The 17,553-nt window shown below is 43.6% G+C and overlaps 1 protein-coding gene across 1 annotated transcript in view; it reads right to left on the reverse strand.

The window, feature by feature from the left end:
- Positions 1–17,182, reverse strand: part of LOC306736945 (DDB1- and CUL4-associated factor 1-like) — a 26,095-nt gene extending 8,913 nt beyond the window's left edge. Inside the window, 20 exon segments of the mRNA XM_079218635.1 lie at positions 302–579; positions 1,813–1,932; positions 1,934–2,374; positions 4,284–4,439; positions 4,530–4,694; positions 4,926–5,002; positions 5,107–5,231; positions 5,343–5,512; positions 5,625–5,724; positions 5,974–6,083; positions 6,172–6,351; positions 6,456–6,614; positions 6,978–7,079; positions 7,785–8,204; positions 8,748–8,885; positions 9,538–9,651; positions 10,592–10,665; positions 12,179–12,255; positions 12,992–13,145; positions 16,986–17,182. Coding sequence (XP_079074761.1) covers positions 302–579; positions 1,813–1,932; positions 1,934–2,374; positions 4,284–4,439; positions 4,530–4,694; positions 4,926–5,002; positions 5,107–5,231; positions 5,343–5,512; positions 5,625–5,724; positions 5,974–6,083; positions 6,172–6,351; positions 6,456–6,614; positions 6,978–7,079; positions 7,785–8,204; positions 8,748–8,885; positions 9,538–9,651; positions 10,592–10,665; positions 12,179–12,255; positions 12,992–13,140 — 3,155 coding nt within the window. The 5' untranslated portion in view covers positions 13,141–13,145; positions 16,986–17,182.
- Positions 17,183–17,553: the final 371 nt, after the last annotated feature.

A 17,553-nucleotide genomic window follows, 5' to 3' on the forward strand; every position in this document is an offset into this window, starting at 1 on the left:
TTATATATATATATATATATATATATAAAAAACACGTAGACTTGTAGACACGTGTGCATTTATAGATTCCATTGTTTTCCATTTTTTGTGAAATTATTTACTGAAGAAATTCAAAGTATTTTCTGATTGGTGTCATAATAACGGAGTTCTTCTGCACTAAAGTCGTGTTCTAGTTCTCTGCTTGTGGTTCTGGTGGTTCCAGAGAGGACGTTCCTTTACAGCTCAAAGAGAAGCTGGGACCCAAAGCCCCCGCGGTGTCGGTGGTTCTGGCGCTGAGCCGGTGCAGTGACCTGGAGGCTACCTGCTGAAGATCAGGTTCCGGTCCAGGCAGCCGCGGTCCACGCCTCCGTACTTGGGGTACAGCACCCGGCTGCCCAGGCGGGCGGTGAAGCTGGGCGACGCCTGCCTCCGCTGCTTGGGCTCGGGGCAGCGGTGGGGCGCGAACAGGGAGAAGGGCGGGCAGGTGGTGACGGGGTTGGGGCAGCGGGCGTGCTGCTGCCTCAGGTACTCCGTGATGATGCTGTCCAGGGTCGGGGGCGAGGGGAGGTGGCGCTCCGGCTGCTTCTTCATGGCCGGAGTCTGGCGGAGGAACGAGACATCGTTCAGGGGGACAAAACCGTAAGGGGTTAGAACCAGTATTTCAAACCAACAACACCAACTGTTCCTTTAATGCTGTGGTTCTCACACTGTTTCTGTCACGCCCCACTTTGGAGGAAAATGTTCATGCCCAACGGGTTTAGTTCAGAATTCAGACCATTTTGTTAGAATTTTGTTCCTCTTTAAGTAAACCAGATCGCTCCATCAGACAAAAACTAATAACACGTGCAATCACTTTGTTAGAACAATGCAAATAAAGTTCTATCTGTGCAAAAAATTACTAATATTTGGGGGGGGGAAAGCCTATTGTGGCTGCACTAAATATACGATCATAACAATAACGTTCAACTTGTGTCAAACAAAAACAAAATGAGTGCAGATGTGTGTGAGGATGGGTCAAATGCAGAGAATAATTTCCCCACACACAAAAAAAACTAATTGAAAAAGAATCTGTGATACCTCCGCGGCCCACCAAAGGGTCGCGCCCCACAGCTTGAGAAACACTGCTTTAATGCAACTCTGCTTTGTGCAAAACAATCTAAAGCCAGTATCAAACTCATCATGAGCAGATATTCAGTATCAGAGGACTTGGAACAACCAAATGTCATTAAAAGGCCAAAAATTAGGACTTTCAACACCTTCCTAAAATAATGGCCCAAGTCATTTTTGGACAAAAATGATACTGGCCACCTCTGTTAAAATATCCTCCATCCTCAATTGAACAGATCATGTGACTTTTTTACAAGCTTTTAAAATCTTGTAAAATTGCCTAAGTCACAAGAAGTAAATTGCTAGTTTAAATGCTAGCTTCAAAATGCCATCTTGAAGCTAGCATTTAAGCTAGCAATTTAGCGATCATTCTTGTCAATGAAAATCTCACTGGAACATCATATCAGTAATCATAACTTAACAGTGTGTCTGTGTCAGTGTCTAGAGGCAGTTTGTGCACCAGATTACATTTGGTCAAGTTGTTTGTGTTTTCTGAAAAACCTGAAAAAAAATACTTGGGCCATTATTTTAGGAAGGTGACGATGTGTTAGTTTTTTTTCATTGATAAATTGTGTAAAAAGAACCAACACGGGTTCTCAGAGACAAACATAACAAATATTAAACTTTTAAAGTGCAATATAAACTTTGATATACGAAAGAACGACTGGCCTTTTGCCTGATAAATAACTGTAACGAGTCTGGAACGTTCCACTGATCAACACTGACCTGTATGAAGGCCCCGTGGTCAGACTTCTGCTTCAGCGCCCGTAGCTTCTTCCCCGAGTGGCTCGCCGGCGGCGGCGTCGTCGTCGCCGGGCGCTCACGCGTGAACAGGATCCGGCCGACCGGCCCGTGAGCCGCCGGGTGAGGAGGAGGAGGGAGGGGGGGTGACGTACGAAGAGGACGGGTGAGGAGTGACGAGGGCGCGAGAGGAGGAGGAGGAGGAAGAGGAGGCGGCCGACCGGCAGGACCGGGGGATCATGGGCGAGGACGGGGGAGGGGTGACGCAGGAGGAGGCGCTCGGCAGGTTGGCCTCCCGGACCAGCGCGGCCGCCGTGTCCTGCAGGCCTTTGGCCACCAGGTGGTTCCGGATCAGCACGAAGAGCTCGCGCTCGGAGAAGGTGATGCGCGACTGGGCGACCACGTTGGCCCTCTGCAGGCGGGCCAGCGACACGTCGGTGCCCATGAGCAGCGGCTTCCCCGACACGCGCTCCGTCAGCTCGGCGGCGTAGCGGCAGAAACGGACGTGCTCGCTGCGCTTGTCCTGCAGCACCGGCTCCTTCATCAGCTGGGGGGGGAGAGATGTATTAAACCTCACGACAATCCACCCGATACTTACAGAGATATCTCAGCCTGGACTTTTATTAGGGTCTGAGCGACTGACTTAGTAGACCCTATTGATATCGCTTTGTCTATTATTATTCCGTCATTTTATTTGTCTACTTTGGCCGCATATTCTTGGTACTTGTCAACTCTCAAACTCATCAAATGTTGCACAGGTCTGGTGAAAATAGCGGCAAATTTGTGTATCGTAAAAGTCGGGTTACACGCCGCTACTACCTTCAGTTTGCTCCCCGCTGTAGCCAGCTGGCGCTCATGCTAGCTCCCCCGCAAACTTCCGCTAGCTCTCCGCTAGCTCCCAGACAACCACAGAAGGTAGGGACCAGCCCCGGCTCGACACCCGACTTGGGCAGAGGGGACGCGGACAGTAGCAGCAGCAGCGGGGAGCTAGCTTGCTACAGCGGACCACTGACCGGAGGTAGGAGCGGCTTGTAACCCGACTTTTACAGTAAAAACAAAAGGCTCTCTAGCGCCCCCTCGAGGTTGGACCAGCGACGCCCCTCACGCAGAATGTCCGATTGACTTGAACAAATCCACACATGTCCATCTCCACCTGCTCTACAGAAAGCCTCAGACCCATAAAGTCCGCCTACTTAGATTTTCCGCCATTTTTAATTTAGTGAAAAACACATTATTGCAGTTTTCTCCTACACGCTTGGTCCCTTTCATACCAAACTTGGTGTGCATCATGGTTGGAGCTGTATCATCAAGACTGGATTAAATGCTTTTTGATATCTCATTGCGTTTATGAGATATCGACCAATTAACCTCTTAGGGGCGTGTCTTGTTTTTAAACACTCATAACATTAAAAATATTTGGACTAATGACTCCAGATTTACAGCATATGTGCATATTGCATCCCCTAACTTGCAATACATCTTTTGTGCGATTTAAACACTAGGGGCCGCTACAGTAATTTAGCCAATTTTCTTTTTTGTGTAATTTCTGTCATTTTTCACAGTTTTCAGCGTTTCTACTTTTACGAACTCCTCCTAGAATATTTATGCGATCGACTTCAATTCTGTTCAAGGATGATCTCAAGGTCCTTATGATCTTAAATTGTGTTATTGGTGAGTTTTCGGTGAACGGCATCGACGTGGCGTGGACCCAAAGACACACCCACTTTGTGCAATTCGCTGTGTTATAGAAATCTGTTGTAACTCCTAGATACATGATGCAATCCGCCCCAAACTCCTCATGCATGATGCAATCCGCCCCAAACTCCTCATGCATGATGCCGGTCCAGGCCTGAGCACATGTACATGAAGAAATGATCACATTGTCATAGCGCCACCTACTGGCCAAAGGAAATCAGCCAAACGGCATCGGATTTACATGTAATTTAAATGACCTGGTCTACTCTTCACGTAGAGAAACATGATGCATGTGTATGTTCGGATTGTCATAGCGCCACCTACTGGCAAAACAAAATGACATGTTTTATACTATGATTCATTACTCCTTGTTTAGTGGCTTGTGATGCTCAATACTCCATAGACATGTCAGATGTTTCCTCACTACACAAGCCCATGTAACTCCACTGCTTCAGATTTGTCGTGCTTGCTAAAGGTCACGGCCTGAGGTTATCGACAAGCATATTTTCACTCTTAGTCAAAGCTCCGCCTATTGGCGAAAGGAAATCAGCGTTAGGTGACAAATGGATGACATTTCCACGACGTGGTGTAAGCTTCACGTAGAGACGTGATGCACGTTGTGGAGCCTGTCGTCTATCGCCACAGGGAACTGGTGCAGTATCTGTAAAGCGCAATTTCCCGCGTCACATGCTCCACGAGGGAAAAAGAACGTCCGACTGGCGGGCAAACGTTTTATTATTATTAATACTGTTATTGCTCACCTGCTGAATGTGGCTGCTGGTGAAGAGCGGCAGTTTGCTGATGATCTGTCTGATGGCCGCGCTGCGTGAGAGCCCCACCAGAGCCTTGCAGGCCAGAGCGCGGATCAGGTCCGCGTCCGTGATGGGCATCTTCACCGACAGCAGCGACAGCAGCACCTGCAGGAGGAGGGCGGCAGTGAGCGGCTGCCTCCAGTTCTACCTCTCACTGGAGGAGACGAAGGGCGGACGGCCCCGTTTTCTGCTCACCTTTATGCCGTTGTTGTTCTGCACCATTTGCCACATGTGGGGCAGCACTCTGCTGTGGGGCGCCGGGGCCTGCTGGGGGTGCAGCGACGGCCTGAAGGGGGCGACGGCCAGCGCACCCACAGTGTTCAGGCTCTGCTCCGGGGCGCACACGCAGTTATTTATCACCTGGTGGTCAGGAGAGAGAATGCAGCTTTATCACATGAAGCATATACTTCTATACAACCAGAGGAGTCACCCCCTGGTGGTCAGGAGAGAGAATGCTGATCCAGAAGTTGAGGCACAGCAATGCTTTGAGCTAAAAGCTAACATGCTGATGTTTAGCAGGTATTATCTTTGTCAAGAGGATCATGAGTTTCACAGGCGTGGTGAACAACAACATCATTGGTCTCTGCTTACTTGTAGTGCAGACTTCTGGATCTCGGCGTCATTGACGAACACCTCGCCCTCAATGACACCCAGGATGATGCTCATACCTGCAGCGGACACGAGACACACATACACACACATCGATGCACATCCAGGACAAAAAGATCCAGAAAGCTGAAAACTCTTGAGCGGAACCGAGAGCTCTACTGACCCACAGTGGAGACGGACGACCTGGTCTCGTCCAGAACCTCCACAGTGTCCACCAGCACCAACTGGACCTTCGGGACCACCACCAGCATGGCCAGGATGTCCAAGACATAACGCACCGTGTCACTCCTGGACAGACGAGCATAAATAACAGCTTCAGTCGTTCTACTGGAGTAAAACACATCACTACTGTCCCTTTAAGTGACCTCATCACGACCCAACCACAGCGAGCCACGTCACCTGCCGTAGTAGGTCCTCCAGTCGCAGGCGGCAGAGATGAGCTGCAGCATTAAAGGGACGCAGGACAACTTGTAGAACACCTCCACCGGTTCCCAGTAAAGCTGAGGAGGTCCGCACTCGATGAGGAACTCCATCATCTCGATCACCTGCTCTCTGGTGTACGTATACGCCTGGAAACAGGAACACACACACACACACACACACACACACACATATATATATATGAACACACAGATTTTAAATGAGTTTCTGATCAAACAGGATGCTTCTAAAAACAAATACCTTATAAAACGGCTGCTGGGGAACGACGGTGCCCTCGTCTGACGTGTGCAGAGACTGCTTGACCTGCTCGGCTTTCACTGCCAGGTGAGCCTCGAAGTACCTGAAGAAAAGCCGTCAACGCTCAGAGGTAGCGTACACACCTGTGATGCACCTCATGCACATGCGTAGGTACGAGAGGCAGAACCACCGCCGTGCGAGTGTCTGCATGTCGTAAGATCACGATTTTAAACTCCTTTCGACCATCAGAACAAAGTAAATAGAAGATCACCTGATCCTCTGACACTGATACATTCATCCACACACACACACACACACCCATACATTCATCCATCCATCCACACTGTGGTACCTGCGCAGGGCCATGCAGGTGTGTTTGGCCGTCTGTCGGTTGGCGAAGACCTTGTCGTCGCTCATTATGGACACCTCGCTCTGCGCGTTCAGGATCTCCAAAGTGCTGACCTGCGGCGAGAGCAGGTTGACAGGTAAACAACAACAACAACAACAACAACAACAACAACGTACTGGCAGCCTTAAAGGCACAGCGCACCAGGTTGACGAGGCGGCGCAGGCCGTCCTGGCGGTCGAAGAGCTGCAGCACGGCCCGGAAGGAGAAGGCGATGGAGAAGAACATGGTGGCGTGGCAGACGCCCGACGAGTGAGACGACTCCAGCAGCCACAGGGCGAAGGACACCACGTCCGCCAGCACGCCGTCCGGCAGCGCACACACCTGGAGAGGTGCAGCGCAGACAACAAGGGAATCTATAGATACACGTTTTATTTGTTTTAAAAGGAAGCTCTATGTGTATGTGTGTGTGTGTGTGTGTGTGGTACCCTCTCCAAAGCGTCCTGGTTGTATGCCAGGTAGTACAAGCAGAGAGAGACTCCCGTTGCTGCCATCGAAGGCCTCGGGATCACCAGCAGCTTCTGGACTCCTCCGTGAGCGATGAACTCTGCTGCGAACTTCTTATGGAGGAGCAGCGAGGCCAGATACTGAGGGGACACACACACACACACACACACACACACACACACACACACACACACACACACACACACACACACACACACACACACACACACAGTTACATTGTAGCATCTGCTTATAAGTAGGGATGGTATCGTTTGGCTAAAACGATACTTTTGAAACGATACCGGTGAACCGATACTAAATTTAAAAAAAGAAGCGCAAAACTACGATTGCCGACATTAAAGAAAGGCTTTTTTTTATTGCCAAGACAATTGTTTTGCTTCAAATTGAACAATGTGTTCACTGTATATACTATACTACTATAAATACACCCAACCCTAAAGCGACAGCTCTTCTAGAAGTGGAAGAAGACTCGTTCAGCTCACCAGCAGGGCGTCGAAGGTCAGCTGCACGTTTTTGGTCCGCCGGAGGTCGATGTAGTTCATCAGCAGAGAGCGAGTGTCCAGCTGCACGAAGACCGCCAGCAGCTGAGGAGGAGAGGGAGGAGTCAGGGAAGAGAGGGGGAGGAGGGGGAGGAGAGGAGGAAGAGAGAGGAGTCAGAGAAAAGAGAGATGAAGAGGGAGGGAGGACGGAGAGGAGGAAGAGAGAGGAGTCAGAGAAAAGAGAGATGAAGAGGGAGGAAGAGGAGAGGAGAGGAGGAACAGAGAGGAGTCAGAGAAAAGAGAGATGAAGAGGGAGGAAGAGGAGAGGAGAGGAGGAACAGAGAGGAGTCAGAGAAGAGAGAGATGAGGAAGAGGAGAGGAGAGGAGGAACAGAGAGGAGTCAGAGAAAAGAGAGATGAAGAGGGAGGAAGAGGAGAGGAGGAAGAGAGAGGAGTCAGAGAAAAGAGAGATGAAGAGGGAGGAAGAGGAGAGGAGGAAGAGAGAGGAGTCAGAGAAAAGAGAGATGAAGAGGGAGGAAGAGGAGAGGAGGAACAGAGAGGAGTCAGGGAAGAGAGAGACAAGGAGGGAGGGAGGAGAGGAGGAAGAGGGAGAAAGAAAGAAAGAGGGAGGGAGGGAGTCTGTCTGTCTGTCTGTCTGTCTGTCTGTCTGTCTGTCTCTCAGGAGTCTCACCTCCTCATAGGTCTCACCTCCTCCTCATAGGTCTCACCTCCTCCTCATAGGTCTCACCTCCTCCTCATAGGTCTCACCTCCTCCTCCTCATAGGCCTCACCTCCTCCTCATAGGTCTCACCTCCTGATAGTCTCCCAGCGGCGTCAGGTACTGCAGGATGAGCCTCTGCTCCGTGGCCGGGCTCAGCGGTGACAGGCGGTGGTCTGAGCCAATCACCATCGAGCTCACCTCGGACCAGGGGGCGCTGCCGCTCGGCTGGTCCTCCTCCTCCTCCTCCTCCTTCTCCTTCTCTTCTTCCACCTCCTCCTCCTCCTCCTCCGTCCTGCAGGAGGAGGTGAAGTTGAGTTTCTGCTTGACCTTCCTCCCGTTCTCCGTCACCACCCGTCTCCTTCCTCCTCCTCTTCCTCTTCCTCTTCCTCTTCCTCCTCCGTTCTTCAGGGCCGAGCCGCTCTTCAGGGCCGAGCGGGACAGACGGGTGGCGGTGGCCGTCATGGCGTCTTGAGTCTGCAGCTCATGCAGACGCTGAATCATGATGGGCACCTGGAGGTCAGAGAGATTCACTCAACACAGAGGAAGACATGACGCTTCACTATGGAAGATAAGAGATATATAGATAGATAGATAGATATATATATATGTGTGTGTGTGTGTACCCACCAGCTGGGCGTTCTCCTCCGTGTGTGTGTGTATATGTGTACATATGTGTGTGTGTATATGTGTACATATGTGTGTGTGTATGTATATATGTGTGTGTACCCACCAGCTGGGCGTTCTCCTCCGTGTGTGTGTATATGTGTACATATGTGTGTGTGTATGTATATGTGTGTGTGTGTGTGTGTGTGTGTGTGTGTGTGTGTGTGTGTGTGTGTGTGTGTGTGTGTGTGTGTGTGTGTGTGTGTGTACCCACCAGCTGGGCGTTCTCCTCCGTGTGTGTGTATATGTGTACATATGTGTGTGTGTATGTATATATGTGTGTGTACCCACCAGCTGGGCGTTCTCCTACGTGTGTGTGTGTATATGTGTACATATGTGTGTGTGTATGTATATGTGTGTGTGTGTGTGTGTGTGTGTGTGTGTACCCACCAGCTGGGCGTTCTCCTCCCTGTAGCTCGCTGCTACTTCCTGGTTGCTCATGGCTCGGGCCAGGAGTCCCGTGGCGAAGACGCCCAGCGGCCGGCCGGCCTCCCGAGCCCAGCTGAACATCTTCTCCACCAGACCCTCCTGTCACACAGTTAGCACGGCGCTAGTTCAGCACATATTCATGTTCAACAGATGATGTGTACGTGACTAATAAACACACGGCCACATCAGAAAATGTCCTCATACCTGTTTAGAACTACATTATGGAGCTATCAATCATCCATAAAGACTCAGTGTAGTGAAGCGTTTCAGGAGGGAAGATATTCTTTGTAACACACGTCAGCGTGTCACAGGGCTCTGATTGGCTGCCGGGTTCTCTAAAGTCAAAACGATCTTTAGTTTGGCCGTGATGTCAAAGGACTGTTTTTTGTGAATGGAGTCTGCCGTCTTCAGGAGAGCAAAGCTCTGAGAGAAACTCCGCCCGGCAACCGCCCAGCAACCGCTCACACGACCTCACGCCTGCTGTCTGTTCGCTTAAATGTTTCCTTCACCATCTCCACAACCACAGGGTTGTTCAACTTCATTTAAAGTTGAATTAATTACGTACATTTTTCAATTTTTGAACCGAACAACAGTTTTTTTGACTGAAACTCCTTCCAATGCGTTGTTGTATTGTGATTTATTGTTGCAGATTTTGATTATTTAGGTCTTAATCTCTCTCTTTGAAAAACTCAGGCTCATATCATGCTGGATGTTCAGTTATGACCACAATATGGAAGAGAAGCGACGTCACCTTCTCCTGGAACACCACGGCCGTCTCCAGCCCCGGCACGATGTTCTGCAGCAGGCGGCAGGCGGCGGTGTTGAGGCTCAGCTCCCCGCTGGTCATGATGTACGTGTCCATCAGCTGGAGGACCAATCACAGCACAGCAGCTCCCTGAGTGACCGCCATGAACACAACTCACACGCGCTTACATTACCTTTTTATTTGGGTTTTAAAGAGATTCATTTTCATAAAATCTATGTTCATATTTTTGACTGAAAGAAGTGAAACTAAATGCCGGTTCATTTTAATAATATAATTACATTTAAATGTTAACAGACATGAATACGTATCACACACTGTTTCTGCCATCTTTCAGAATTAATAATATGTTTTTAAATAGAAACTTATTCAGACCATCAGGGGAAAAAGAGAGAAATATATTTTATTCTAAAATATTCTAAATGTCACTTTCTCCCTCTCCTGTCAGGAGGCAATATGATTATATTATGTAATAAAATATAATTACATTATGTAAAACAACATTAATTAGTATAATTAATATAATATCAAATACTGGAATATAATATAATATCATATGAAATGAAACACCCGTGAACTGATTTATCAAACGTTTGTATAAGTAAATAAGATAAATCAATAAATACATAGTTTTAGATGAATAAACAGTTCAATCTCTGTAACAGGCAGACAATACACACAATATAGAATAATATTTAATTTTTTTTCCATTAAATAAAATGTTGTGTTTGCCGTCAATCATTCTTCTGAAATAAATAAATCTGAAACATTGAAATAAATCTGAAAATCAGCCAAAAATAAATAAAAGCTGCTTCACTAAATTGGAGGAATATCTGTGGAGCTTTCATTCAATAACAATAAACACCAGAGATGAAACTGTCAGTCAGTTAATCAATTAGTCACTTTAAAATGAATAAAGACATCATATTTGAAGTATCTTTGTGTTTCACAACGGGATGACATGTTCCACTATTCCCTACATTGTTATTCTATGATCAGTTAGTTAGATTCCATACAAGAGAGAGAACAGAGTGAACCTCACCGCATTAGTGAAGTCATCGTTCATGAAGAGCATCTTCAGCAGCTGTCCCAGCATGCACTCTGGGTCTGATCGTCCTGCAACAACCAATCACAATCATGAAGGTGAGAGACTGCAGGTGGGCTTTAGAGACTGCAGGTGGGCTAGAGAGACTACAGGTGGGCTTTAGACTACAGGTGGGCTAGAGAGACTACAGGTGGGCTTTAGACTACAGGTGGGCTAGAGAGACTACAGGTGGGCTTTAGACTACAGGTGGGCTAGAGAGACTACAGGTGGGCTTTAGACTACAGGTGGGCTTTAGACTACAGGTGGGCTAGAGAGACTACAGGTGGGCTAGAGAGACTACAGGTGGGCTTTAGAGACTACAGGTGGGCTTTAGAGACTACAGGTGGGCTAGAGAGACTACAGGTGGGCTAGAGAGACTACAGGTGGGCTAGAGAGACTACAGGTGGGCTTTAGAGACTACAGGTGGGCTTTAGACTACAGGTGGGCTAGAGAGACTACAGGTGGGCTTTAGAGACTACAGGTGGGCTTTAGAGACTACAGGTGGGCTAGAGAGACTACAGGTGGGCTAGAGAGACTACAGGTGGGCTTTAGAGACTACAGGTGGGCTAGAGAGACTACAGGTGGGCTAGAGAGACTACAGGTGGGCTTTAGAGACTACAGGTGGGCTAGAGAGACTACAGGTGGGCTAGAGAGACTACAGGTGGGCTAGAGAGACTACAGGTGGGCTTTAGACTACAGGTGGGCTAGAGAGACTACAGGTGGGCTAGAGAGACTACAGGTGGGCTTTAGAGACTACAGGTGGGCTAGAGAGACTACAGGTGGGCTAGAGAGACTACAGGTGGGCTAGAGAGACTACAGGTGGGCTAGAGAGACTACAGGTGGGCTAGAGAGACTACAGGTGGGCTTTAGACTACAGGTGGGCTAGAGAGACTACAGGTGGGCTAGAGAGACTACAGGTGGGCTAGAGAGACTACAGGTGGGCTAGAGAGACTACAGGTGGGCTTTAGAGACTACAGGTGGGCTTTAGAGACTACAGGTGGGCTTTAGAGACTACAGGTGGGCTAGAGAGACTACAGGTGGGCTAGAGAGACTACAGGTGGGCTAGAGAGACTACAGGTGGGCTTTAGAGACTACAGGTGGGCTAGAGAGACTACAGGTGGGCTAGAGAGACTACAGGTGGGCTTTAGACTACAGGTGGGCTAGAGAGACTACAGGTGGGCTTTAGAGACTACAGGTGGGCTTTAGAGACTACAGGTGGGCTTTAGAGACTACAGGTGGGCTTTAGACTACAGGTGGGCTAGAGAGACTGCAGGTGGGCTAGCGAGACTACAGGTGGGCTAGAGAGACTGCAGGTGGGCTAGAGAGACTGCAGGTGGGCTTTAGACTACAGGTGGGCTAGAGAGACTACAGGTGGGCTTTAGAGACTACAGGTGGGCTTTAGAGACTACAGGTGGGCTTTAGAGACTACAGGTGGGCTTTAGACTACAGGTGGGCTTTAGACTACAGGTGGGCTTTAGACTACAGGTGGGCTTCAGAGACTACAGGTGGGCTTCAGAGACTAAAATAGAAGACATGGACGAGGACCTGGATGACGGTCGTCAAACGGATCAGGATCCACTTTGTGATATTCTCCTGTCTCCCGTTCAATCAGCTCAGAGATTCTGTAGGAGACAAGAGAGATGAGAGAGATGAGAAATGAGATGAGAGAGATGAGATGAGAGAGATGAGACAAGAGAGATGAGAAATGAGATGAGAGAGATGAGATGAGAGAGATGAGACAAGAGAGATGAGAGAGATGAGAGAGATGAGATGAGAGAGATGAGATGAGAGATGAGACAAGAGAGGTGAGACAAGAGAGATGAGAGAGATGAGATGAGAGAGATGAGATGAGAGAGATGAGATGAGAGAGATGAGACAAGAGAGATGAGAGAGATGAGAGAGATGAGATGAGAGAGATGAGATGAGAGATGAGACAAGAGAGGTGAGACGAGAGAGATGAGACAAGAGAGGTGAGACAAGAGAGGTGAGACAAGAGAGGTGAGATGAGAGAGATGAGACGAGAGAGATGAGACAAGAGAGGTGAGATGAGAGAGATGAGAAATGAGACGAGAGAGATGAGAAATGAGATGAGAGAGATGAGAGATGAGACAAGAGAGACGAGACGAGAGATGAGACAAGAGAGATGAGATGAGAGAGATGAGACATAGAAGAGGTGAGACAAGAGAGACGAGATGAGAGAGATGAGACATAGAAGAGGTGAGACAGAAGAGGTGAGACGTGAGACATAGAAGACGTGAGACATAGAAGAGGTGAGACATAGAAGAGGTGAGACATAGAAGAGGTGAGACGTGAGACGCTACCAGGACGCCCCAGCGTGAGTGAAACCAAAGCGCTCACTTGGTGAGGATGGACACCAGCCTCTCCGTGGTGCCCTGCTGCGCCTCCTCCCATTCGTCCAGCAGGGCGGCGAGCTCCGCCTTCGAGTCCACCGACATGGCGACCGACACGCCAGACGACTGCGCTTCGTCTTCTTCTGGGGAAGACATGATGCCTGGAGGGGGGAGAAGGAGGAGGAAGAAGAGGAGGAGGGACAAGTGAGGAGGATTCCTGAATCCTGGGCTGCAGTGGAATATTCCTCTTTGCTTAGGAAAGTCCTAACTGAGTGAAGTGACCTGAAGGACCTCAGAGGCCGCCATGATAAGTGACAGTAGAATTCTCTAAAGGAAAGGAAAGGAGCTTCATGCTTCCTAACTTAGCTCCTTTAGCATAGGAACCACTGGACCTGCCTTTACCAAAGGAAAGGAGATAATGACGACCCACAATTCCTTGCGGCGGCAACATTTAAAGTGACGTATCATTCGGCCGTTCACGAGAACAAACGATCATGAAGACAAACGCAGATCATGTAAATAACCGTTGAAATAACCTTCAATAATCTGTTAAACCGGCTGGAAAACTATGAACGTTTATGTTTATGTTAGTAAAGTAATATATGAACATGTTTATGTTAATAAAGTAATATATGAACATGTTGTTTATGTTAATAAAGTAATATATGAAAATGTTTATGTTAATAAAGTAATATATGAACATGTTGTTTATGTTAATAAAGTAATATATGAACAGGTTGTTTATGTTAATGAAGTAATATATGAACATGTTGTTTATGTTAATAAAGTAATATATGAACAGGTTGTTTATGTTAATAAAGTAATATATGAACATGTTGTTTATGTTAATAAAGTAATATATGAACATGTTGTTTATGTTAATAAAGTAATATATGAACAGGTTGTTTATGTTAATGAAGTAATATATGAACATGTTGTTTATGTTAATAAAGTAATATATGAACAGGTTGTTTATGTTAATAAAGTAATATATGAACAGGTTGTTTATGTTAATGAAGTAATATATGAACATGTTGTTTATGTTAATAAAGTAATATATGAACATGTTGTTTATGTTAATAAAGTAATATATGAACAGGTTGTTTATGTTAATAAAGTAATATATGAACATGTTTATGTTAATAAAGTAATATATGAACATGTTGTTTATGTTAATAAAGTAATATATGAACATGTTGTTTATGTTAATAAAGTAATATATGAACAGGTTGTTTATGTTAATAAAGTAATATATGAACATGTTTATGTTAATAAAGTAATATATGAACATGTTGTTTATGTTAATAAAGTAATATATGAACAGGTTGTTTATGTTAATAAAGTAATATATGAACAGGTTGTTTATGTTAATAAAGTAATATATGAACATGTTGTTTATGTTAATAAAGTAATATATGAACATGTTGTTTATGTTAATAAAGTAATATATGAACAGGTTGTTTATGTTAATGAAGTAATATATGAACATGTTGTTTATGTTAATAAAGTAATATATGAACAGGTTGTTTATGTTAATAAAGTAATATATGAACATGTTGTTTATGTTAATAAAGTAATATATGAACATGTTGTTTATGTTAATAAAGTAATATATGAACAGGTTGTTTATGTTAATGAAGTAATATATGAACATGTTGTTTATGTTAATAAAGTAATATATGAACAGGTTGTTTATGTTAATAAAGTAATATATGAACAGGTTGTTTATGTTAATGAAGTAATATATGAACATGTTGTTTATGTTAATAAAGTAATATATGAACATGTTGTTTATGTTAATAAAGTAATATATGAACAGGTTGTTTATGTTAATAAAGTAATATATGAACATGTTTATGTTAATAAAGTAATATATGAACATGTTGTTTATGTTAATAAAGTAATATATGAACATGTTGTTTATGTTAATAAAGTAATATATGAACAGGTTGTTTATGTTAATAAAGTAATATATGAACATGTTTATGTTAATAAAGTAATATATGAACATGTTGTTTATGTTAATAAAGTAATATATGAACATGTTTATGTTAATGAAGTAATATATGAACATGTTGTTTATGTTAATAAAGTAATATATGAACAGGTTGTTTATGTTAATAAAGTAATATATGAACATGTTGTTTATGTTAATAAAGTAATATATGAACATGTTGTTTATGTTAATAAAGTAATATATGAACAGGTTGTTTATGTTAATAAAGTAATATATGAAAATGTTTATGTTAATAAAGTAATATATGAAAATGTTGTTTATGTTAATAAAGTAATATATGAACATGTTTATGTTAATAAAGTAATATATGAAAATGTTGTTTATCTTAATAAAGTAATATATAAAAATGTTTATGTTAATAAAGTAATATATGAACAGGTTGTTTATGTTAATGAAGTAATATATGAACATGTTGTTTATGTTAATAAAGTAATATATGAAAATGTTTATGTTAATAAAGTAATATATGAACAGGTTGTTTATGTTAATAAAGTAATATATGAACATGTTGTTTATGTTAATAAAGTAATATATGAACATGTTTATGTTAATAAAGTAATATATGAAAATGTTGTTTATGTTAATAAAGTAATATATGAAAATGTTTATGTTAATAAAGTAATATATTAACATGTTTATGTTAATAAAGTAATATATGAACATGTTGTTTATGTTAATAAAGTAATATATGAACAGGTTGTTTATGTTAATAAAGTAATATATGAACATGTTTATGTTAATAAAGTAATATATGAACAGGTTGTTTATGTTAATAAAGTAATATATGAACATGTTTATGTTAATAAAGTAATATATGAACATGTTGTTTATGTTAATAAAGTAATATATGAACATGTTGTTTATGTTAATAAAGTAATATATGAACAGGTTGTTTATGTTAATAAAGTAATATATGAACATGTTGTTTATGTTAATAAAGTAATATATGAACAGGTTGTTTATGTTAATAAAGTAATATATGAACATGTTGTTTATGTTAATAAAGTAATATATGAACAGGTTGTTTATGTTAAAAAAGTAATATATGAACATGTTGTTTATGTTAATAAAGTAATATATGAACATGTTGTTTATGTTAATAAAGTAATATATGAACAGGTTGTTTATGTTAATAAAGTAATAGAAACAGGTTAGTGATCATAACTATGTTGTTAGTGAAAGTCTGCTCCTCTAAACTGAAATCAAACGGAGGAATATTTGTTTTATAATTAAATAAAAATCGCAATGATCATAAAAAGGTGGCAGAGATCCTGTAAATAAACTTAAACACGTGTGAATAAAGATGAAGAGATGAAGCCAATAACGTACTTGTATGACTCCACTATATTTATTTACTTAGTTTATTATTACAAGTTTATCTTTAAAGTTGAAGATTATATAATCCAACAACATGTATTATTTTATATAATTACATTTTTATATATATATATATATATATATATATATATATATATACACACATACATACACACACACATATATTATAATATATATATATATATCATATATATAATATTATATACTATATTATATGTCTCTTCTCTGAAACATCAGCCAGACAGGTAGCGTTAGATAGTTAGATAGACAGAGACACAGATAGACAGACAGGTAAACACACACACACACACACACACACACACACACACACACACACACACACGTAAACAGACAGAGAGAGAGAGAGAGACAGAGACAGAGAGACAGACAGGAAAACAGACAGACACACAGGTAGCATTAGACAGGTAAACAGACAGACAGCCAGCTGGGACATGTCCCCGTGGTCTCTGGGACAGACAGCCGGGAGAGGAGCCCCCTCTCGGGCAGACAGACAGCATAGAGGACCGTTGGAGCTCCTCGGCTAACAAGCCGTTAGCTAGCTGGCTGGCTAACCCGCGTCCTGCGCTCATGTGCGCGTGAGCTCGGACCCAAACAGCAGCGTGTCGCGCCTCATGTCACAACTCACCTTCTTCTTCTTCTTCTTCTTCTTCTTCTTCTTCTTCCTTCTTCTTTCTTCTTCGGTGGTGTTTCTCCGCTCAGCTCGTCGTTGGGAGGACTCTCCGATATCTGTGTTTCTTTCCTTCTCCTCTTCGTTAGCCGTTAGGTTGAGGAAAACATCGAGAAAAACAAAAAGGAGAAACAAAAAGTGTCACATTTATTTTCAAAAACTTCTCCCGGCGGTTGCGCGCGACGTCACCGAGCGAGCGAGCGAACGGTCGCCGTTAGGTGACGTCACGCGGCGGAACGTCAGCTCCTCGCGGGACTTGTAGTTCTCAGAGCTTTTTTTAAAATTACTTTATGGAAATGTTTCTGTTCGCAGTTCAACAGGATTAATGTTTTTGATAAATTCGACAAAAAAAAAATAATTTAAAAAAACTTTATTGACCCGACGGTTAAATGTGTTCATACTTATAACAACTGGGAAGTTATTAATTTAACGTACACATAAATATTATAATTACAGAAGTTGTTTACACAAAGTGTTGCAAACTTAATATATAATTGATTCAATAAAGTTGTAAAAAAACAACTTG

Source organism: Taurulus bubalis (assembly GCF_910589615.1).
Source record: "Taurulus bubalis genome assembly, chromosome: 5".
NCBI lineage: Eukaryota > Metazoa > Chordata > Actinopteri > Perciformes > Cottidae > Taurulus > Taurulus bubalis.